This window comes from Colias croceus, chromosome 2 (assembly GCF_905220415.1).
Source record: "Colias croceus chromosome 2, ilColCroc2.1".
NCBI classification, from domain to species: Eukaryota; Metazoa; Arthropoda; class Insecta; order Lepidoptera; family Pieridae; genus Colias; species Colias croceus.
Window position 1 is genome coordinate 9,031,477 of NC_059538.1, and position 23,291 is coordinate 9,054,767.

General features: G+C 32.0%; 4 protein-coding genes across 5 annotated transcripts; 2 read left to right on the plus strand and 2 right to left on the minus strand.

Annotated features, from left to right (window-relative positions):
• Nucleotides 1-1,489: 1,489 nt before the first annotated feature.
• LOC123702323 (pancreatic triacylglycerol lipase-like) lies at nucleotides 1,490-10,743 on the minus strand. The gene is made up of 11 exons (XM_045650043.1): nucleotides 10,552-10,743; nucleotides 8,892-8,995; nucleotides 8,373-8,531; nucleotides 6,842-6,979; nucleotides 6,192-6,295; nucleotides 5,750-5,877; nucleotides 5,109-5,249; nucleotides 3,202-3,300; nucleotides 2,446-2,557; nucleotides 1,982-2,121; nucleotides 1,490-1,756 (listed from the first exon to the last, which is right to left on the minus strand). The coding sequence occupies exons 1-11, from the start codon at nucleotides 10,634-10,636 to the stop codon at nucleotides 1,581-1,583; spliced, it is 1,386 nt and encodes a 461-aa protein (XP_045505999.1). The 5' UTR covers nucleotides 10,637-10,743; the 3' UTR covers nucleotides 1,490-1,580.
• Nucleotides 9,969-18,861, plus strand: LOC123702302 (serine/threonine-protein kinase polo). Its single transcript, XM_045650019.1, has 11 exons — nucleotides 9,969-9,986; nucleotides 11,813-11,921; nucleotides 12,606-12,830; nucleotides 13,112-13,316; nucleotides 13,574-13,766; nucleotides 14,829-15,058; nucleotides 15,434-15,564; nucleotides 16,082-16,263; nucleotides 16,649-16,782; nucleotides 17,533-17,645; nucleotides 17,862-18,861. Exons 2-11 carry the CDS (start codon nucleotides 11,823-11,825, stop codon nucleotides 18,054-18,056), a joined length of 1,707 nt encoding a protein of 568 aa, XP_045505975.1. The 5' UTR covers nucleotides 9,969-9,986; nucleotides 11,813-11,822; the 3' UTR covers nucleotides 18,057-18,861.
• A 4-nt stretch (nucleotides 18,862-18,865) lies between these two features.
• On the minus strand, nucleotides 18,866-20,932 carry LOC123702313 (stromal cell-derived factor 2). The gene is made up of 4 exons (XM_045650031.1): nucleotides 20,778-20,932; nucleotides 20,391-20,586; nucleotides 19,918-20,142; nucleotides 18,866-19,725 (listed from the first exon to the last, which is right to left on the minus strand). The coding sequence occupies exons 1-4, from the start codon at nucleotides 20,878-20,880 to the stop codon at nucleotides 19,554-19,556; spliced, it is 696 nt and encodes a 231-aa protein (XP_045505987.1). The 5' UTR covers nucleotides 20,881-20,932; the 3' UTR covers nucleotides 18,866-19,553.
• Nucleotides 20,933-21,444: 512 nt separating this feature from the next.
• On the plus strand, nucleotides 21,445-22,834 carry LOC123704639 (steroid receptor RNA activator 1-like). 2 transcript variants are annotated; one of them, XM_045653054.1, is made up of 4 exons: nucleotides 21,445-21,517; nucleotides 21,566-21,695; nucleotides 21,764-22,189; nucleotides 22,387-22,834. In XM_045653054.1, exons 2-4 carry the CDS (start codon nucleotides 21,656-21,658, stop codon nucleotides 22,539-22,541), a joined length of 621 nt encoding a protein of 206 aa, XP_045509010.1. In that variant the 5' UTR covers nucleotides 21,445-21,517; nucleotides 21,566-21,655; the 3' UTR covers nucleotides 22,542-22,834. The 2 variants fall into 2 exon arrangements, with proteins under 2 accessions (XP_045509010.1, XP_045509001.1); XM_045653045.1 differs by having other exon boundaries at nucleotides 21,452-21,695.
• The last annotated feature ends 457 nt before the right edge of the window (nucleotides 22,835-23,291 follow it).

The window sequence follows — 23,291 nt, forward strand, 5'->3', positions numbered from 1 at the left end:
AGCCTACATAAATATTATCTAAAGATAGGTTTATCTTAAACACACGATAATTCTCTGTTTTTACAGATAATCTTGTTAGTACACCCATAACCGCGTGTAGAATGCAATACCTTCTAGTATATCTTTTCAAAAATAATATTTGCAGTAACAATGACTAAAATGTAACTGCTAACTCTCTAAAATGTTGTTATTATATAGTAAAGTTAAGTGAAAAGAATGATAAGAGTAGGTACGTGTAAATAATAATCACACATACCTAATATTTTGTAACCCGTTTCCTTACCCTCGGCCAGGATCGCAGCAAATAAATGGCATGCCATTGAAAAGCAATCATCTAAAATGTCGGATTTAAAACGAAAGTGTAAAAAGCGGTAAGTTTAAAGTCACCTCCATTATATTTAACATAAAAAGAGTGTGTGTACTTATGTACACGTGTTAGAAGTTATACTTCTTTGGCGTATGGAAAAAAATACTAGAATATACAACTTGAACATAATTATTATCAATTTTCATACCACCTAGAACTAACTTTATGCTGTTAAATTTAGGTGTCGGTGTGCGCGGGCATCGTAAAAATTCACTCTCATCATTTTTCTCCATCGCGCCAAAAGAAGTATAACTTCAAAAGAAACAACAACACTAATAACCATTTTATTAAATTTAATATTAGCCTATTAACCGAGTGTAAACAAATATGTTTCATTTCAATAAAATCATGTGAAATCGTTTTTGAAATCTTTGTCTATCCATGGCTTATATCCCGGCAGCGTCCATATAATATTCTTTGTTTATATAAACGAAGAGTAATTACATTATTAACAAAATACATATAATTATTGTACCTAATATATCACAATATACATAATATTCAAACTAAGGGATTGCAATTGAAATAAAACACAAAAAATATAATTTCAATTAAACAATACATTTCCTTAATACATTTCATATTATAAATATTATCAATCTATAATAAATTAATAACTTAAACATATTAAAATGTAATAACACAGCCAAAATTCTATTCATTTTAAAAATATTTTGCTAGGAAAATAAAAAACTTAAATACTCTACATATATTTTATAAGTAGGTAGCTATCAACATCCAGCATGACATGAATGACATCCTTGTGTGCATGCTTTTGTGCATGTATACCAATGTATACCAAGATGTACCTATACCAGCAATTTGAATTTCGAAAAGGGCGAAAACATACACACGCCACCACACGCAACAGCTGCTTCTCGAATTTGTTTTCTTTTCTTTTTTTTTTGTTCTATGCAGCCAGTGCGCTTCTTGTGAGATATTAAAATTCAAATATCGATTAAATCTGCGCAAGCAAAATAAATCTTTATTGATTACTTTATGTATAGAGTTTATTTTCAATTAGTTTTTTATTTATCCAATGTTTATGAATCTTCTGAAACAGCTCTTTGGGAATGGGTCCCCATACGAGTTGGTGACGTTGTACAAGCGCACCGCAGCTCGCTCTTTGTCAATAAATAAATAAATTATATAAAAATAATTTGCGCACATAGAACTAGTCTTTATTGTTTTGGTCATAGAGTTTATTTTTTAATTAACCAATATTTATGAATCTTCTGAACCAGCTCTTCGGCGTAGTAGTGACATCGAGTAGTGGGTCCCCATACGAGTTGGTGACATTGTACAAACGCACCGATCTGTCTATTCTGAAGCCGAAGCGTAAATCGCGGAGTAGATCCGCGCGCGGGTGCGCGCGTTGCCATTCTGTGGCTACAGATAATAAAATAAAACATGATTTTAAAATTAATATTACTAACTTGGCTCTTGCGTAATTGGAAAAACTATTCAAAATAAGAAGACAAGAGCTTATAATAAATAATTGCTAACTTTCGAACCTTTTGGTACCTATACTTAATTTTTTTTCAAAAATTATCATATTAGAACACCACACCTTAAAAAGTCATCAAAAAATATGTACTACAAAAAAACACTCACGGCAAAATGGCTGCGTCGCGGTAGTAAGAACGAAGTAAGCGCCTTTCGCCTTTTGCCCATTTTCCCCGCCCACAGCATTGATGCCCATTTCAGAGCACGACGACTGTCTATCACACGCCGCTAGCAAACTTGCGTTAACTCTGAATTAAAAAAAATAGATGGGTGTAAAAAATCTTTAAAATGATGAGAAAACAAACCCAAAATAAATGATGAAATATTTATTATGTACTCAATAACAAATAACAAAATATACCTCAAATATATACTCATAACAATACTCAAATATAAAAAAGTATATCTCCATAAAAAGAGATCGTTTAATAAATAAATAACTATTATGTTGCTCTACATTCTATAAAAAATATTTAAATATTACATTTTTTAAATTCACATTTATATAAATTATTATAAACAAAAATTAATAACCCAAAAAAACTAATTAAATAAATAGGTTCCGTACATACCCTTCATAAGTCATATTCCAGCGAAATGCTCTGAAAGTGCAATTACCATTCACAAGCGACTCCGTGAACAGTACGTATGCTCGCCCGTGACTGCATATTGCTTGTTGGAGACCTAATTTGTAGAAAATATAGTTTTATTTTTATAACATTGAAAAGGCAATTTATATTGACTATATATTATTTGAAAATATTGAAAAATTAAAGAATAAGAAAAGACCCTGACTTACAATTCTTTTCTTGAAAATTTTCAATTAAAAAAAATTTAAGCAGTTTATTCAATAGTAAAAGTAAACTTGGCGAAATTAACAAAATAATTTTGACAAGGTATTCTTTAATGTAATATACAACCTTATAAATAACTAATATAACTAGGTTTGTATATAACGAAGGGTAAATTCCGTGAGCAAGCCCACTCTCTAATTTTATAAGCAAAAAATATAAATTGATTTCAAAATAGAATAAAAATAAATCTTTACTGATCTCACAATAATTATGTTACAATAATGTCGGCTTTGTCGTCCATAGCGACGAAAATCCTGTATTATAAGGAAAATATTTACTTCCCAAAAATAGACTAGAGATTTAATATTTTTTTTGAAGTGATTTGGTATCTTTGAATGCCATAGAAGTTTCACTTCTGACACGTGTGCTCGGCACACACGCCCTTTTCCCTACACGTTATTTAATTGGTTAATTCTTTCTCATGAAAAAAATATATAAAAAAATAAATTGGCAATTTAAGGGATATTAACGTACGTGAAGGAGATATAGGCAAAATCTTGGACCAGACGGAATTAGTCTTATTAACACAGCCCGGTTGTTGCATACCGCCGTTGGGATAGAAATCTGCGTGACCTGGATATATAATATTTCAGTATAGAACAGACAAAGAAAAAAGAACAAACAATTAACAAAAAACAAATTTCATATACAGGGTGTAATCGTTAAGTGTGCACAGGCGATTATTCCGTAACTATTACAGATATCAAAAAACTTTAAACTGATATCGAAAGTATTTAACCTAATGAGTAAAATGGCCATAATAAATTTTTAAAAATAAAACGAGAAATATCTAAAAAATTAACTTGAAACCCTCCCATACATTTAGTATGAGATACGAATATCCCATGTACATGGGTTGATCCGAAAGTAATGATAATCAATATTAAACAAGGTCATTACAGTTATAATAATTATGTAGTTCTCTACATAGTCTTCTAACTAGAAAATATACATCAATATTTTTTTTCCTAAACTTAAAAAAAAAAACTTTGACTTCATCCACAAAAACCCCTCCACGCGGCCATCACTTCGCTGTCGTCTTAAAATAATTTATTGCTAAGAAAGTGTTTCTTGTGCCGAGGAAAGAGATAAAAGTAAATAGGAGCTAGATCTAAAAAATAGGGTAGGTGTTCAAGCATTTTGAATGCCGATTTTTGAATGGCAGCCATCGCAACTGACGCTTTGTGATCTGGTGCGTTGTCTTGGTGAAACAGCGTTCAGGTCCGCAGTTTGCCATGTCTCTTTTCCTTACTAACCTACCGCAATCTTTTAATTTGGTCTGTTTAGTAAGAGCCCAATAAAGTGGCTACCTTTTTAAAATATTCCACCATAATTATTCCTTCAGCGTCCCAAAAAACTACCGCTTTAATCTAACCTACTGATTTTCACTTTGAATTTCTTCATCGTCACTTTGGAAGCTCGCATCCAGGACATTGATTGTTTTTTGGTTTCAGCATAAACATGGTGAACTCGGATAACGTCCATGATCACAAAACGTGACAAAAAATTATCCTGATATCATTAAAAATTTAGAAATTTACACTCTACATGTCGAATCGTTGTTTTTTCTTTTCGTCGGGAAACATTCTGGCACGCACGGTTCACATTCAAATTAATGTAAATAATTGGAAACGTGGCCTGTTGATATGATTTTTTTGTGATTACTTAGTGAATACATGAGCAAGCAAAAAACATTTATTTTATATTTTTATGTGCACAGGAAATACCCAATTATCATTACTTTTGGATCAACCTAGTACATTTAATATGAAAGATTTTAGCTTTTTCTTTCTTTTTTTGGTTTTCTGCTTTAATTACTTCGCAAATTTGAAGGGAAGTTCATTTAGAAACTGTAAATAGAGCTCCTCATTGTATTGCACAATGAGGACATCACTTCGAAAATCTGCTATGAATACAAAATGTATGGGAAATAAAATGTATGGGAGCGTTTAATGTAACATTTCTTGATATTTCTCGTTTTATTTTTAAAAATTTATTATGGCCATTTTACTCATTAGGTTAAGTACTTTCGATATCAGTTTAAAGTTTTTTGGTATCTGCAATAGTTACGGAATAAACGCTTGTGCACACTTAACGATTACACACTGTATACTTAACATTAGAATTATTATTAAATAATTATAGATCCTAGAAACTAGAGATACTTCAAAAATTAAATTTATCAAATATTTTTGTTTAATAAAATAGAAAAGGTTCTTCTTAGTTCAATCAATCAAGTTCTCGTGGTAATAGTTATTACCTGTAATAAATCATGTGAAATAATTTTAAACAGATTTATTCAATTTCTAATATTTATTTTTCAAATTTTCTTAATTTCATTTTTAAAGGATAGTAATAATATTTTCCCAAAACCAACCTACCTATAGGATCCGGCAACCCAAAGCCAATCTTTTGCAAGAGCCTCCCATTAGTATGTATGACATCAACAAAATCTGCATCCGAGTCATCTAATCTTTCCACACGACTTGAATCTCCAAAGCAGGGCTGAGCTGGGTCTAGACCTAAATCCAGTAAATAAATATTATTGAAGTGAAACTTCTTTAGGCGCGTTGAGAGTAAAATTTAAAAATCGCGTCATGGAGTGAGACGAAGGTATCTTTGAATCTTGCCAAAGAAGTTTCACTTCTAACACGTGTGCTCCGCACACACACTCTTTTATCTTAATAAGTTCTTCATTTTTTGCTTTACAATTAAAGTTTATAATATAATTCTTCAAGGCATAACGCCATTGTTAAAAGGAGCAGAATCTAAATAGAATACGATATTGAAGATTGTTTTTGATATTCAGAAGTTATCTTTTCTTTTCTGTCTTAAACATATACTAATAAGAAACTAGATGAACCTGCAAAAATTGTTCTGCCAGGACATCCATAAAAAAGCCAACTATTTCTCAGACAACTTTATCGGAACCGTAAATTTTATTATGGGTATTATGATTTGGACCTATTTTTATTTAACTGAATTTGAATACTGTAAGTAAATAACTGTTTTATTAATTTACCTGTAATTCTCGCGACTCTGCCCAAATGGTAAGAAACATAAGATGCAATGTGCGCGCCCAGACTGTGGCCGATAAAGTGGAAGTCCTTAATGCGAGCTCCAGTTTTAGCTATCAGTTGTCGCATGAAGCTAAAAATCAAAAGTAATAATACAAAATTTGCGAAAAATCTAAATGAAAATCTAAATGAAAAATCTAAATATCTTTAATTTCAAAATGTATTCCTAAAAAAATTCCATGGATAGTTTTTAAATGTATATGGAAAGAACCAAATAAAATTATTCGTCTTATATTACTTACTATAGAATTTGACTATAAAAGTATTCTTCTCAAGAAAATAGCTAGTGAAAACTATGAAAATAAAATTATAAGACTTTTGTTAAAATCGATCCATCGAAACATTTGAAATCATTATTCATGAGAACTTGTAAGCATTAAAATATACCCAGTTGTATCGGAGCCGACTCGTCTAGTGTTGGCTACTGCTCGCCAATACTTCCATGTGTTACCGCCCTTGCTCCAGTCCACGGCTATCACATTTACATCTGCCTATAATAAATAAATAAAAATCTAAATTAATACCGTCAAAATTCTTGTTAAATGATTAAAAGATTTCACATTTGTAAGATTACAAGTTGTATAGTAAGAGTCGTTAATATAAATTAGGAATACGTTGGGTCCAAGCTTATTACCCTGGGGCACTCCGTAAATCCCCTTTTATAGCAATATTTTACAAAATAAAGTTCGTGTATAAACTATTTACATGTTACATATTTCTTACAAATAATAATTTCATACTTTTAATTGTTGATAAATGTTTCTATAGAGTAAAGATGAATTTTTTTTGCGTTATTTCAGAGACAATTCACAAACATAACTCAACTGAGTTGAGGGATATTTTATATACTATGATGTAGAATATTCAGTAAATCAGTAGTTTGTATTGAGATAGGTAAGTAGGTATTTATTCATGTACAAAAACTAATTATTGAGAAAAGTGATTTACAAACAGATTGCTATAACTACTTACACTGCATATATTGTGACCATGACCATTTTGCGAATGTAAACATTAAATACACACATTATACATACCCAGTATAAAAATGCTTTCGTCATATCGCGAACCCACGACGCATTACTGTGACTCATGAATCCATGGACAATCATTATTGTTTTTCTAGCTGGATCGAAATCTACCCATTCCAAGCCGAATTGATCCCCTGGATATACCTTGAATAAATTTGAAAAAATCGCTATAAATTTAATCATTACAGATAGAACCGAGGTCAGTATGTGTTTCGAAATGTTGTTAAAATTACGTAATAGGGTGTTATAGGTAGGAAAACCTAGACAAACAATTTTTATTTTTATTTAAAATTTATGTTCAGCCACTGATCTTCATACCATGATTCTTTCTTCTTTCGTACATAAAATCTATGAAAAGCTTAGAACTGAACCAAATTTTAGTTTAGTAAAAGATGTCGGTTGAGCAATTTTGGGATACCTTAGTATACCGACACGCATCGGGACACGAATTTATTTAAAAAATAAACAATATGTTATTTAAGATAATCTCAATAACAATGAATGAGAAATGATAAGGATACCTATCCTATGTCAGAGCGGATAAAAATCACAAAATAATGCAACACTTGCGTATTCTTCATAAATCCGCAAAGTGACTGCATTTCCATCATTGTGTAAATAAAGTAAATTTGCTTAAAAAAACTTAAACATATTCTCTCAAAATGTTTAACGAATGAAATAACGTTATAAAAATATTAAACAAATTATGTGTGTATTAATTAATCAAAAACAAATATCCCTTTTTTATTTTATCAATAATAGCTTGAATAAAGTTAAAAGAACGACTCCTTCGATGTACTTGATTAATCAAATACGGAAACAAACATGTGCTCTATGCTATACAATACCAGTTCAATCGAACTACACTATCTGTCTAAAAATATTTTCCGATTAGTCATAAGTCTTGGTCATAAGGAATAAAAATGAAAGGATGCAAGTGACTAAGTACAGCACAATCGCTTTACTCATAATAACAAACTAATTCGTCAAAGTGAAAACCAGATACGTAGGTAATATTATACCATTCTTGGAATATTTAAAAACAATAATAAACCTAATAAAATTCTTGCCACCAAGGTGATGGTCAAAGTAAAATAATTAGTAGGTAATTGCTTAGAAATTGCATGATGCAATACAATTAGTTTGGCTTACTGCTCATTTTGTAATCCTCAATTATTTGTCTAGTGCAATTAGGAACAAGAATTTCACGAACTTGACTCTGTTTATTTTTCCTACTAATGATGAAGTATGAATGAACTAATTACTAAATTATTGTTTTATGTTTAGTCATACAAGTTGAATATTGGATATCGTAACGCGCGACAGAAGTGCAAATTTATATAGTGAGTTGCTTACGTATGCGAAAAATTTAAATAAAAAAATATAAATTGTCAATATTTATTGCAAAAAATATGTTTATAAAATTAACAAATCGCTATTAAAATCTGTTAGTCTTTAATTAATTCTCTCGCATCGCACTCGCGAAATTCAAACACAAAAAAATATATTTTATCAAATCACGATTAATAATAAATACCTGCACTCTCTCTGGTCGTAATCTGGATGAGAAGTAGAAATGCGTGTTAACGCTGTCAGAAGTAGCTGGTTTCATATTGAGGAACCATAGCTGATTCATCAAGGCTCCTAGACCGAAACAATCCACTACTCTTGGTACTGGGAGCTTTGCTGTTGTGTCCTTATATAAATAAGAATTAGATATATTAGAACTTATAATTTATTAGTGCTATCTACCAAGTACCAATTAATCTTATTACTTACATTTTTAAATAATAAAATATTCATATAATACTCATTGAGGAAATACGAAAGCTTCAAAACATTTATTTGTATTTTTTATCAGAGTATAATATAGATGCTAGCAAGATGCTAGCATTGTTTTTACTTATTATGTCAAAAAACCTGTGTGAATTTAACTAATATATTTAAAATATTATTTTTTGTGATAACATACTGGGTTTTATTCTATTGGTACAATGTATACGAATAATTGTAATAAAATATAACATAAAAGCTGTATTTTAATTTATACAAATACCTCAACATCAGCGTATTCCATGACGTTGGACTCGGTCGTAGTGGTAACATCAGTGCGAAAGTTCATAAATTCTCGTAAATCATCTGGGCTTATGTGGTTTTCCACTATAAATAAATAAGCGATATTAATATATAATAAGGTGTATGTCTTTACTCAGTCGTCATTTGGAGTTTCCCAAAAAGGTAAATAAACATTCCTAAGTATGGTAATTACAAAACAATATAATCACTTAGTAGTGTGGTAGGTATCTACATTTACTATCGCTACATGAGTAACATAAAGTTAAAACAAATTAGAGTGATACAAGAGGTAGGTTTATATGAATATAACATGCATAATATAAAAGTACCTAGAGAAACTAAGTAATTTCAGAAATTTCTACTGTAACAGCGAAATCATAACTTAGAATAATAAAATTATCTAATGGATGGACAGAGTCAAAAGCCGTATTCAGCATAATACTTATTTATAGTTGGCTGCCTACTTTCGGTAGGCTAAACTTAGTTTAAAGTAATGCAGAGTTACGTTGCTCTCAAACTTTCATAGTGGTAAAAAGTGATTCACGAAAGAAGAACTGCAATTTCGAAACTTCAAATTAGTAGGAAGACCTATAATTTTATAACACCTTAGCCGACAGCAATATTTTAGGGGCTCGGGAATCTAAGTAGGTATAATATTTTATTTTAGAAGTAGTGAATTGGTGATCAAGAATAAGTGATTTAAAAGGCGCTACATAATTCAAAATAACCCCCAAAATGTAACTGTCTATTCCAAGTTTTGTATGATGTACCATGACGATACCTGTATTTCCATATCGCTATCAAGGTCTAATGGAGTTATCTACGCACGTCCTTCATAGCACTTGATGTTACCATGACAACCACGTTTTTTATATCCTGACCTCTACCACTACCATGCAGAACTGTCGGTTTCGAAGAACAATAATTGAGAACCATTTCACGCGATGCGAAGGCACGCGACTGATCGCGTAATTTAGTATTAGATAATAATTATCATTAATTACCTTTTACTTTGAAGTGATGAAAGAGGTTGTTTAAGTTGTGTTTTTGGTGTTGTGTTAACATTCAGTTTATAGTGAGTAAAATTTTCATAAGGTATTTAAGACTTATTTGGAGTATGACTAACTACCTACACTACGTATTTATAATTTAAAATTATTTAGATTTAACAGGGACTTGTATTTTTTAAGTACTTACGGACTTAGTTAAAGTGTAATTAAACTTTAATATTGTTTTTCATTGAGTACAACAATGAGTTACATATAAATGTTATTGCGAAATCTATCTACTGAAACTCTCATTGCAATGGTGTACCGTGAATCAACCTACCTGTTACCTGTACGAACAGTCTATTCTCCATACTCTACATTCTATAATATGCGGGTATCCGTAAATATATACACAATAAAAACTAAAAAATCTTATTTTACAAGGCACGTAGTTAATGTTGCAAAATTAAATAATCTATGCAAAAATGCATATATCTATGTAGATAGTTACAAAAACTTATAGATTCTAATCTATATCTGATTCAAAATATTATATCACAATATGTATTAAGAATACCCAGTTTATTTTTTAACAAAATAACGGCCATTAACGAACTTTCTCACGTGATATGTTTTTTTTTTTTTACTTACACTCGTCGGTAGTCAAAATAACTTGAGATGCTCCGATATCCCAAGTCACAAAAAATAAAAAACACCAATATGAAAAAGGAAACATTTTTGAAAATATATAATTATTATCTATTTCACTAAGTAATTATGAACTTATTTGAACAAAAATTACAATCCAACAGAAAACAGTAGGTAGGATACAAATGAATCAACTGCTTTTTATGGACTGCGACAATAATAGCAGACAACTTGAATATAAACAGATTTGCAGGAAGTTCAAAGCTTCTGATAAATATTTATCGCTAATTTAACTCACGATATTTTTTATTTATTCCCGTTTCTAGGATAAGCATTAAGCATAATAGTAACATTCGACGAATATTTAGGTACTTATCAAAACTTAGGTATACCTAATATCATTTCGTGTCTATTTTGAGTAACATTTCAAGGTCGCGTCATAGAAAAATCGTCACGTCATGGAGTAAGCGATTTTGTTATCTTTTAATATGTATATACTTTATTTTCAAAAACAAACACGAATCAAGTAAAGTATAGGAAAAATTAGCTTGTAATTAATATTAATTGTTCGTTAATATTTAAATATTATGTTAAAAACTTGCCATATACCTTACTTCATAATATACGTAGTGTAACTTGACCACAGATTAAGTATTAGTTACTACGTAAAACTTGACTTCTCGTAGAAGTTTGCAAAACAAATTAAATAAGTTATTATGTGTATGTTATTGTGTTTTTTTTTTTTTGGTTTTCATGGCAGTTATTATGTTTATTATGTTATTTTGGTGTTATTTTTTTTTTCTACATTAAGTAAACGAAATTCGAAATCTATTGAAATTTTAAATTTGCCGCCAAGGTCGCCATAATGTGATATTATTGTGGATATTATTGTCAATGGTTCTTGCTCCACGACACAACTGACATAATATTTGATATTTTAAGAAATTATGTTTAGGCAATTTTATTTTATTGTTGAATTAATACTAAAAGTTAATATATTGTCTTATTTATCATGAAATATTTTACTATCCCTAATATGCTTATTTTATCAATAAAAATAAAGTTTTTGTTTATGGTAACATTACTAGTCTATTCTATGATTGGCTATTCATGTAAACCGTTCAAACTTCAAAATTCAGTGCAACAGATTTTAATTTCAAACGTTTTGCCGTTTGAAATTATCCTTTGATAATGTGTCAACAATCGTATTATAACTTTGCTGTTAATTGTTTTATTTGACTTTTAATTTATATTTTATTTTAAGTTTATATATAATGGCATCAATTAAAGAAGATGATAAGAAAGAAATACCAGAAATCATACATGATCCCCAAACAAACAGCACATATCAAAGATTACGATTCTTTGGAAAGGTAAGTTTATTAGTTTACTATCAATTTCTTTATCCTTTAATTTATCTAAGGTGAGAAATGTTCCTTCGTGTATATTTGCATCAAATTACGAATTTTCTAAAAAAAATATCACCATCGAGGTTAGCATCTTAGCCAACACATTCGATTTTTAACTGCCACTATTACTTAAAACTATGCTTTTATTCATATTAAGTTCAGTTTTAATTATTGTATCATTATAAGACAGCTTTCCACACTTTTAAGCTATAAAACATTGCTGTAACTATTTGAATACATGAACCGTTAAAGACGATTACTCCAATATTTTTATGTTTATTTCATTAAATAGGACCCCATGGGGCACGCTTTATTTATTTAAATATAGTAACTCCAATATGTTATTCAGAAATGTGGTAAAATTATCGATATCTTTGAAATATCATTGATTTAACTTTATTCCAGTGGCAGGTGTTAAACATCTGTTACCATGTGTCCTATTGAAACAAGTTTTTAAAGTAAAATTAACTTGATTCAAACATATACATACAATTTAATATTAAAAGTATTTGCATATATTTAAACTTAAAATTAGTATTTTTTCTTTCAACTCAACATATTACCTATCTCTTATTTTAAATATGTTAAAAATATGTGCTAACAGTACTAGGTAAACTTTTTCACAATTATAGTGATTCGTTTTTCTAGGGTGGCTTTGCAAAGTGTTATGAAATACAGGATATAGCCACTAATCAAGTATGGGCTGGCAAAGTTGTTCCCAAAAAGCTTCTAGTAAAATCAAATCAGAAAGAGAAAACATTTCAAGAGATCTCCATCCATAGATCGCTACAACATAAACATGTAGTTGGATTCCATAGCTTCTTCGAAGACTCTCTTAATATTTATATTATTTTGGAACTATGTAAAAGAAGGGTAAGTATCATTATAATAAAATAATGTTTGTTTTGTCAAAAATTATCTTTACTGTGCTTTTTTTGTAATGTAGTAATATTATGTTTGGAATTAAGTAACTTGAATTTCTAATATGAATAGAATAAAGAGACCATTATTTATCTAAAAACCAACTTAAAACTTATATGATACTTCTATATTCATACTTCACGTTTTAATTTCATCTATTTTACAATTCTTCTTATTTGTTTGTCTTTTGTCTTATAAATATATTCCTCACACGAACCAAAATATTTCTATAGTCTATGATGGAACTACACAAACGTAGAAAAGCGATAACGGAGCCAGAGACAAGATTCTACATGCACCAGATACTGTTGGGTGTCCAGTACTTACACCATAAGCGTATCATTCACAGGGATCTCAAACTGGGAAACCTTTTCTTAGATGATGATTTACATGTTAAGATTGGGGACTTTGGTCTCGCCGCCCGCATTGAATATGAAGGTGAGACATATTAAAAACAGATAAATTATTATTTGTTATTTGTGTTGAATCAGAATGTTTTAACAATAAATATTATGTATACAAATCAAGTGTTGAACTATTAATTAATAAGTAATGTTCAAGTGCGTATAACTTTTGTTTGAAACATTGAATTTCTATTTATATTTAAGTCTCTACTGTTATTGTTTACTCTTATCTCACACTTTATGAAAAAAATATCCTCTTAAGAAATTCAACCATCCCATACTATTAATTAGGAGAGAGAAAGCAGACTGTATGCGGCACACCAAACTATATAGCGCCTGAGATATTGACAAAGAAGGGACACTCCTTTGAAGTAGACATTTGGAGCTTGGGCTGCATCATGTATACTCTGCTTGTTGGCAAACCGCCGTTTGAGACATCCACACTACAAGACACTTACAAGAGGATTAAGAAGTGTGAATATAGGTAAGACATTGCGCCACATTTTATTAGACATCATTGTTATAAAGATTGTAGTGTGTGTATGTTTATTTAAGTTTCTAATAAAAGCTTATCTATGTAATACATACTTTATATTTTGAAGGGAAACTTCAGAGTAAAATTTCTAAGTCGCGTCATGGCAATACCGTCATGGAGTAAGGCAACGATTTTGGTAATTTGAATCTTGCCAAAGAAGTTTCACTTCTCACACATGTGCTCGGCACACACACTTTTTTTAAGTTTCCTAACAGTGTTTTAAATTTATTTATAAAATACCATTATACATAGTACAATTTATGTATTATATACCAATATATTACTTGTACCTTGTCACTTAGAACGGGGCTAGACCTAGCGGTTCAGCTGTGTTTCTCTGGTCCCTGGTTATCAGTTGGCTCCCGATATGCACAGGCAGTTATCAACGATAATACTCTAAATCAACGATACAGGTTACAATTAGTGTTAAGGTGGTGGAATGCTTCCATGTGACTAAAGGCATCATGTGTCTTCACACAAGCAATACGCCATGTGTTGTACCATTGCGAAATCATTTAAAAACTATTTCATCCATTTATTATGTTTTGTTTCACATGTTTGTTTAGGCTTGTTATATTTATAAGAAGAGTAATAAAGAGAGGAGATGAATCAGTGAGATTGGATGAGTTATTCAGAGAAAAGGAGACAATCTAGCTGATGATGACACAATAATGATGATTGATTTATTGTTGTTTGTAAATAATGTAGCCTTAACTGTTAATGATGATTATGTTTTTCTGTGTAATTGAGAATATAATTTAGTCAAATTACATTAGTAATAAACATTTCTTTTTAATCTTCATTTGTCATGATAAACTAATCTAGATCTATGAACAAATTCTTCCCTTCTTTGTTATCAATAAATGAATATATTTGGCAGGGCAGAGAGAAGAAACTAGTTGTTTGCCCTGTGTCATATGAAAAATGGCCTCTGTTACCTGGGCTTTCTAATGGTAAAGAAATGTTTAAATAAATCGATCGAGTAGTTTTGAGCTAATATCAACATTTCAGGATCCCATCCGCGCTACGCAAGCCGGCCGCGTCGATGATTGTGCTGCAGCTGCAGTCGAACCCGTCGCTGCGGCCGTCGGTGGACAAGCTGCTGCAGCACGAGTTCTTCTCTGCGGGCATCATGCCGGCCGCGCTGCCGCTGTCGTGCCTCACCACCGCGCCGCGCACGGACCAGCTGGTGGAGGGCGCGCCGCTGCACCGGCGTCCGCTCAACGAGGTCAACAGCAACGGTGCGTGTTCGCTCGCTCGGGGCATCATGCCGGCCGCTGTCGTGCCTCACCAACGATTAATGGAGTATTTTCTGTTGAAGTGAAACTGTTAACGCGTTGAGAGTAAAATTTCAAAGTTGCGTCATGGCAATATCGACATTTTATGGATTAAGGCGACGATTTTGGTATCTTTGAGTCATGCCAAAGCTCTGCACACACGCTCCTTTTTTCTATAGAATGCAAACAACAGATTTTAGATTAAAAATAAGTAGGTTAGATGTTCATTGATTTACAGATATTTTAAGGCATTGTTACATATTCAAAAGTCAACAAAGTGTTATTTATTTATATTGATTAGTTTAATTTATTAATAAAAATAATGTAATGTGTGTGTAGACCAAGCGATGGCGGTGGACTCGCCGGTAAAGCGTGCGCCGGGGGCTGAGCCGCGCACGGTGGAGCTCACGTCGCACAGGCAGAACCTCGTGGCGCTGCGCGACCAGCTCGCTGCATTGCTTACTAGCAAGGTGAGAGCTGTAGAAATTGTTTGTGTAAATGTATTGTATGGTGAAACTGTATTGTTGCAGATGAAGTAGCATCATTCAATTGTAGAACCTATGTATTATTTGTCATCTTATCGGTATTATTGATCTAAGATCTGTGATTGGAAAAATATACCCTCATCTGTGAATTAGATGAAACATTTTTATACGCTGATTACAATGTTATGTTATCAATAAAAACAACCTCTTAAATTCCTCATAAATAAAATCTCTATTAAAATCCGTTAGTCTTATTTATTAACAACTAGCTTACCGCCCGCGGCTTCCCCCGCTTTGTCTAAAACCTAATAAATTATATACTAAAACCTTCCTCTTGAATCACTCTATTTAAAAAGACCGCATCAAAATCCGTTGCGTAGTTTTAAAAATTTAAGCATACAAAGCGACATAGGGAAATAGGGACAGAGAAAGCGACTTTGTTTTATACTATGTAGTGATGATAAAAAAAATAAATCTTAAAAATATTGAATTGTTTTCCCAGCTAAAATGCCGTCCCGAATACTTGACCGACGAGCTGAGTGACCCGGCGGCCCAGCCGCTCGTGTGGGTCGGCAAGTGGGTGGACTACAGCGACAAGTACGGCTTCGGCTACCAGCTGTGCGACGAGAGCGTGGGCGTCATGTTCAACGACACAACCAAGCTGATCATGCTCGCTAACGGAGTGTAAGGATGTTTGTTTTCAATATAAACTGGGTCGGCAAGTGGGTGGACTACATCGATGATTTGTTTTTTTAATTTATTTATGTTGGTACACGGCGGCTGTATGTATAAAAGTAGAGTAATAATAAAGGGTAATATATCGAAATAATAATATGGGCAATCTTTATAAATTGTTCTGGTATAAGGCATCTAAACTATTTAAAAATCTGCTTAGTGGATTATCGATTTAAAATTAAATATGACAAACGTACAAAAAATCTACACATAGAAAGCCACATTTAAGGCTTTCAAAACAGAAGATCGCTTGTTAAATCAAGTTATTTGAAAAAGTAATAAAAACTGTTTCAAATCAATTCTATATCCAATAAAATTTCTCAAAAACTTGCAGAAACGTGCATTACATCAACCGGCAGGGCCAGGAGCAGTATATGACGATGCGCGAATATCCACAAGAGCTCGACAAGAAGATGAAACTCCTCACTTACTTCAGGAGATATATGACTGAACATCTCATGAAAGCTGGTGGGTTACTAAATACTGTGTGAAACGAAATCACACATTAGTCTATTGTAATGTATATAAATAAAAACAACGTGTGGCACTCGGGGACTGCCGCCGGCCGCGGTAAAGCTTATTGCATGCTATGCCTTCAAGCCACACCTCCCCCCGTCGGAGTGGGGAGTGTGAGGTTTTTTCGTTACGAAATTTTTCGATTCGGTCCCCGCGCTCAAGGCCCGCGATAGAAGCTATGCAATAGCTTAATAAAATAACTGCAAAATTCGATGGCTCAACCATTTAGGCAATTTTTTTACGTTTTTTTTTTAAACACCTATTCATCGGTAGGAGCATCTATTTATTAATGTTTCTCAGTTCTTCTATTTATATAAGGCACTTTTAAATGTTTGTTTTATGATTTATTTATATTTCTTACTATTCTAACGCTATAAATATATAAAACACGCTATAAAAAAAGTACACATATATGACTTTGCAAAGTAAGTTCCTCCTTCTGTTACATAAAAAAGCTTGCTGAAATATGAATAATTAACTAAACAACATTAAACACCAGTTTACCGACCGCGGCTTCGCCCGCTTTGTCTAAAACCTAATAAATTATATACTAAAACCTTCCTCTTGAATCACAAAAAACCGCATCAAAATCCATTGCATAGTTTTAAAGATTTGAGCATACATAGGGACAGAGAAAGCGACTTTGTTTTATACTATGTAGTGATATAACAATACAAAGTTTGTTTGTTTGTCTGTTTGCAGGTGCATCAGTACCGGTACGAGAAAGCGACGGTCTGTCCCGGTTGCCGCATCTGCACCAGTGGTTCCGCACCACACTCGCCGTCATCATGTACCTGACTAATGGAACGTTACAGGTGAGTTGATCAAACAAATCCTATACGAAGATTGCCTTGCAGAGATAGCTTTTAAGCGCTAGGGCTTAAAATATTAAATTTTTTAAGAATAAAAAAAATTATAAGGATATATTGTATTGGATTGTATCACAGAAATCAAAAGGAAACTACAAAGATAAAATAATTTAATTTTTAACTCATGATTTGTGTATTTAATGAAACATTGTATTTCCTCAGATTAACTTCCAAGACCACACAAAGATTATATTATGTCCATTGATGCAAGCCGTCACGTACATCGACGTAGAGAAGAACTTCAGAACTTTCCGATTCACGACGATAGAAGAACATGGATGTGATAAGAAACTGTACACGAATCTCAAATACGCGTTGGAGAAGATTAACAGTGTTTTAGCGAACAAGCTATGCTAAGTCGCGCGACTTGACTGTGGATTATTTGATTGAAATGAATACATTATTCGATTTCACGCATAGGATAGTGTGACTCACACTTTCATAGTAAACTTAAATTATATTTCATAGTTTTAATCTTTTTAACCATGTTGTGTTTGCGTTATTTCGGCATTTATTCTCTCAAAACAGACAGGACATTGTTTTTCTTGAAAACATTATTTATTTTAACGATTTCGGAAATTACCCAGTCATAAATGGATAACGGCATAAAATGGACTATAATATACTCCTAGCGAGGAATGGAAGTTTAAGTTTCCATGATTACCGAAAATATTTTTTATTTTAAACCCAATGAAAGAGTAATTTTAAATTATAGATTTTAAAACATAAATCTCTGCACTAGATATAATGTGGACATTTATAATACCTCCTTATTGTTATAGTGCCTTTTAGATGTTATTTCCTGGAGTTTTAGACATGTTGATTAGGAAGTGTAGTTGGCACCGTGACTGATTGCCGGGTGCATCAAGAGATATCATTTGTAATGTTGTATTTAGTTTTGTAAACACTTATTTTATAAGTTTTCGTGCTTCACCAACATCGAAGCTTTCCAAGTATCACACGTTTTCAAATTCCCCATAAATTTTTCGTTATCATATGCTTCATTGTGCATTCTGTTACTGTTTTTTGTAAGAAAGCAAATGGACTCAGTATTATTGTTAATTCGATGCTCTTGAAGCACTGCATTTGTAACTTTCTTCAGAGGTTTGTTACCTCATGTAATATAAACATTTGACAATAAAGTTTGTAGTACAAAATAAAACACATTTTATTTGTTTATCACATTTACTTCTCACATCATCACATCATATAAATTAATAACATACTATTTAGTTGTGCATGTGTATAAAACTAGATTCTAGTTTTTTGGACTTGTACAAATTTACTGTTTATGCATCCTATTGTTCAAAATAAGTAACTAGCGCAGACTAATTGTTAACTAGTTGAATAAAACCTTCTAAATTACACAAATCTACCTACAGAGACCATTTCAAAATTGCAATATAAAATTTTATATGTATTACTCCTTGGGCAATTGGGCTTTGCCAATAACCTGTACAAATTGATGGTTCATACAGGAAAGTATTCACATTACAAAATTTGTTAATTTTATATCCTTATGGAATACATTTCTGTTGCACAGAGATTTAATTGTTGCCATTTTCTATACCTATTTACTTTATCTTTGGCAGTACAATTTCATAATTCATTTCGAATTTTGTATTTATAATATGTCTTGTTGTAATCTAATTTATATTATAGGGCATCCCTATTATAATTGAAAACCTATTGATACTACAAATGAAAGATATATACACCATTAAGTATCAAATTGATAAAAATTGTATATTTGTTTCATCCTTCATATTGTTAAATGCTCAATTATTACCTATGGAACATTTTGATGTCTATTGCAATAACTTATAAAAATACAAAATATACTAGTTGAGCGTCTTATAACTCTGTATGAACTGCACCCTGGTTGGGTAAGGCATCACTGGGGTGTACAAACAGGCCCTCCTTGGCTTGCCAGTCTGTGTATGCTCCATACTGTGATGTTACGCCAACTATTTCACCTTGGCCACTGATGGGTCGGCCAAAAGTTCTTCCTGATCCAGCCAAAAATCTGAAAGGCAAATATAGTAAAGTTTAAAGCGGATTCTTTATTGTGTTACAAAACCATATATTTTCTGAGCAAATTAAGAACTGTGTTACACAACCTTAAATGTCTAGTAGGCCTATATTACACATTACACCATGAATCGCCCTTAACATAATTCATACCTTTAAAGTACTGTAAAATGTATAAGCAACTTACGCAGAGGTATCTATATGTCTAAACTTGACAGGAGTATCCCTCCTCCAGTAGTCATTGTTGCACACAACGGTCCAATTGTCTCCGCTATCACCTTCACCTTCATCATCACCGTAACATGACACCTCCTGGTTACCAGACAGTGGTGACGAGAAGTAGTGGGAATGTAAGTTCTTCTTAGTGGATACATGTTGCAGCCTTATATTTGTGTTACACTTTATTGGTACGCTGTAAATGATAAATAATTATGTCAATAAACAGTCTAATATCAAACTTGGCGAGATTGAGTTGATTATTATAAATATTCAGAATATTCTATTATTAATAATAGATCAGGGAGTTCAACTGGTTAATAATTTATGTATGTATGTAATATTCTAATTAAATTAATTTGAACGATGATATGCATAACTGAAACAGGAACCAAATTAATCTTTTCAATGATTATCGTGTCTTTAATATTCCAAAATATTTACCCGCGTTTGCATGTTTCTCCCATAGCCGGTCGCACTAGCCAATGACTGTTGTGATCGTCTGAAACATCGACAGCTGTGACCGACTGCTGGCCGGAGCCCGATCCGTACTTAACATCATGAGAGTGAAGACGCAAACGTAGATCCGTATTTATCAGTTTCAAAATTGTACCGCAAGTTACAAACTCTGCCTTGGAACCTGAAAATATTTTTACAGTTTTATATTAAATTTAATTCATCATTTAGAAAATTTTGTTATAAACACATCCACCCCTTAGATTGGGCCACGTAATTGTTAGGCATCTGCACTGGCATGCCCGGTTGTACTGTATACTATCCGTAATAATACTTATCGTTATATGAATTAAAACCATAATTATATACACTTACCTTCTGATATTTCAATACCACATATTAATAAAAATATTAAAAATCCTAATAAATTCATTATACTACCGAAAAACTTTGAAAATGCGATTTTCACAACAACCATTTCTGTAGACTTTCCTAGCTTTTTTCAAATTTGAGAAACACATATGACGGAAAGTGACAATGTCAGTGAAATCAGGCAGAATGACGTGACGTATGACGGTAAATATAGACTAAATTAATTAGAGAATCTGATTATCGCCATAGACTATATAAGATTGTAAGATCGCTGAAATCTAGCTACGATTCATAATTTAAATACAATATGCACGTTCACCGCGTACATGTTAGTTTGTGTGGTAGAAGCAAGCATCATAGTATTTGTATTCTCTTTGGCGAGCATGCCAGTCAATACAAACATGGGTGACGACAACAACCGAACGTGTGAACAGGCGCACAAGCACAAACACATTCAGCCTTTGATGTTTGTCGAAAAACCGACAGTCATCCCGATCGGCGGCAAGAACAAACACGGGCGCATGCACAAAAAACATGTTTACATGCTTGTGCCCACACTTGCGCCCGTGCTTGTGCTCGTTGAATGTCACTTTGAACGCAAGCGTCTGAACCCACCATGATGTCCATTGTCACTGTCATTAATAATTCTTATAACCCTGACAAGTGACAAGTGACAATAGAGATTGTGAGAGATTGCTTTTGCAGAGAGTTTTGCAGACTTGCAGTCTGGATATGTATTGCAAAAAAGATATTATACCTAACTGATTTTGCAACCGTATCATATTTCTATTAACTAACTTTATAACCAGTAGTGTTTTTTAGCAATCAAGCAGAATAAATGCTTGTGTGACAAAAATAAATGCTAGTTGTTTAAACTAAAAATGGATAACTGCGAAAATACAGTACCAACAACCAATAAAGGTAAGTATTTGTGAATAATTAGTTTTTCAAATTGTATAACGTTATTGTGCATACAATCGATGTTTCAGTGCCATTCGACCCTGGCTGGAACGACCCTCCAACTTTCACTTACAACGCCCAGCAGACCACTCCGAACAGACCCCGAAATTTTCTGAATAAAAGAGTAGCATTCCCCGTGTCAAGCACAGCTGGGATACCTTCAGCTGCGCCTGCAAATATTCCCCCCATGCCAACACCAATGCCCATCTCACCCATGGTACCACCCCCTATGTCAAATATAACATCAAACATTGAACCGCATGAAAAAATTCATATTGATAGTGAAAAGATATTAAAAGAAGTAAGGAACACATTATTGGGAATATTAGAGGAAAGCAGTGAGTTGGGTGCTAAGGCAGAGAGTATAAGAAAAAAAATTAATTTAATGGAGGAAATGTGGACAAGTGAAAAGCTGAATACACAAGTTCAGTTGCGAATGCAAGAGTTAGCCAAAGGTATACATAATATTTTTTATCCTTACCTAAATAAATGAAAGTAAATTCAAACAATATTTACAATCAAATGATTATAATCACCAGTATGTTCTAAAATATTGTGTAATTAACTTATTTTCTCTAGTCTAAAATTTAAAAACAACCTCTATTGGATTTTTGAGCGATAAGATTAAATTTTAACGATTATGTATTTTCAGCTCTAAAAGAAGATAAGCCAGCTAAAGCTGATGAGATCCACAAAGCTCTGATGGTAGACCATGTGAGTGTGGTCGGAACATGGATGCCTGGTGTCAAACAAATTATATACAATTGCATAGCTCGGACTGAATTATTAGCTATTGATAAGGAATAAATGTGATTTATATATAAGTTGAAATTGTTCCAGAATAGTCACATATTGGCATTTAATGCTTTATTTTTGTTTAATTTGTTTGCTTGAAGCTTGAGTATTATTTTCCAAATTATTCCCTTATGTATTGTCTTGGTGTGTATAAATGTTGAGTCAAAATTACGAAGACTGAGATTCTGTATTATTTGATTTTTACTACTAATAGCTACAGTGAATAAATGTAATAATCAATTGTACATTATTTGTATGTTTCTTTGAATTAATTATATGGCAAGAATATATGTTGTAAATAAAATAAAAACAAATATTTTATTTATTTCACATTGTTTTATTTCATAATCACATAGGTTACAAACAAACAGATTACACTAGATAGCTATACCCATAGAGATCTATAGTATTTTATGTGAATGTCTCTACATAATGATAAACTTTAAAAAATCCCTTATTGCCTGCAATACTTCTTATCTTTAATATTTACATTTGCTTCAATACTATAAATATAAAATTGTAGATACATTCGTCTAAATTGAACTATGTACATATAGTCTTTGATATCTAACTAGAAGTTCGCAAGATACACGTGACGATAATATTTTCATTTTACAAATTACTATCTTACATAAGAATTGCTGAAGTAAAGTCGTTTAAAATAGATTTCGCTTATATTTACCTATATATTTCGAATTATATTTTTAAACCTATTAAATAACGCATCTGTTAGGTTTCAATGCGAAAGTGACTCGCACAGGT

What these genes read in the sequence shown, in the direction of transcription:
- LOC123704639 (XM_045653054.1), top strand. Translation starts at nt 21,656, where the DNA reads ATGGATAACTGCGAAAATACAGTACCAACAACCAATAAAG. An exon ending in AGTACCAACAACCAATAAAG is followed by an intron (nt 21,696 to 21,763) that starts GTAAGTATTTGT and finishes TCGATGTTTCAG; the next exon opens with TGCCATTCGACCCTGGCTGG. An exon ending in AATGCAAGAGTTAGCCAAAG is followed by an intron (nt 22,190 to 22,386) that starts GTATACATAATA and finishes ATGTATTTTCAG; the next exon opens with CTCTAAAAGAAGATAAGCCA.
- LOC123702313 (XM_045650031.1), bottom strand. Translation starts at nt 20,880, where the DNA reads ATGGTTGTTGTGAAAATCGCATTTTCAAAGTTTTTCGGTAGTATAATG. An exon ending in TGGTATTGAAATATCAGAAG is followed by an intron (nt 20,587 to 20,777) that starts GTAAGTGTATAT and finishes AAATATTTTCAG; the next exon opens with GTTCCAAGGCAGAGTTTGTA. An exon ending in AGACATATAGATACCTCTGC is followed by an intron (nt 19,726 to 19,917) that starts GTAAGTTGCTTA and finishes TTTGCCTTTCAG; the next exon opens with ATTTTTGGCTGGATCAGGAA.
- LOC123702302 (XM_045650019.1), top strand. Translation starts at nt 11,823, where the DNA reads ATGGCATCAATTAAAGAAGATGATAAGAAAGAAATACCAGAAATCATA. An exon ending in TGGAACTATGTAAAAGAAGG is followed by an intron (nt 12,831 to 13,111) that starts GTAAGTATCATT and finishes ATATTTCTATAG; the next exon opens with TCTATGATGGAACTACACAA. An exon ending in CGCCCGCATTGAATATGAAG is followed by an intron (nt 13,317 to 13,573) that starts GTGAGACATATT and finishes ACTATTAATTAG; the next exon opens with GAGAGAGAAAGCAGACTGTA.
- LOC123702323 (XM_045650043.1), bottom strand. Translation starts at nt 10,636, where the DNA reads ATGTTTCCTTTTTCATATTGGTGTTTTTTATTTTTTGTGACTTGGGAT. An exon ending in GTCGGCTCCGATACAACTGG is followed by an intron (nt 5,878 to 6,191) that starts GTATATTTTAAT and finishes TTTGATTTTTAG; the next exon opens with CTTCATGCGACAACTGATAG. An exon ending in TGGAATATGACTTATGAAGG is followed by an intron (nt 2,122 to 2,445) that starts GTATGTACGGAA and finishes TTTTTAATTCAG; the next exon opens with AGTTAACGCAAGTTTGCTAG.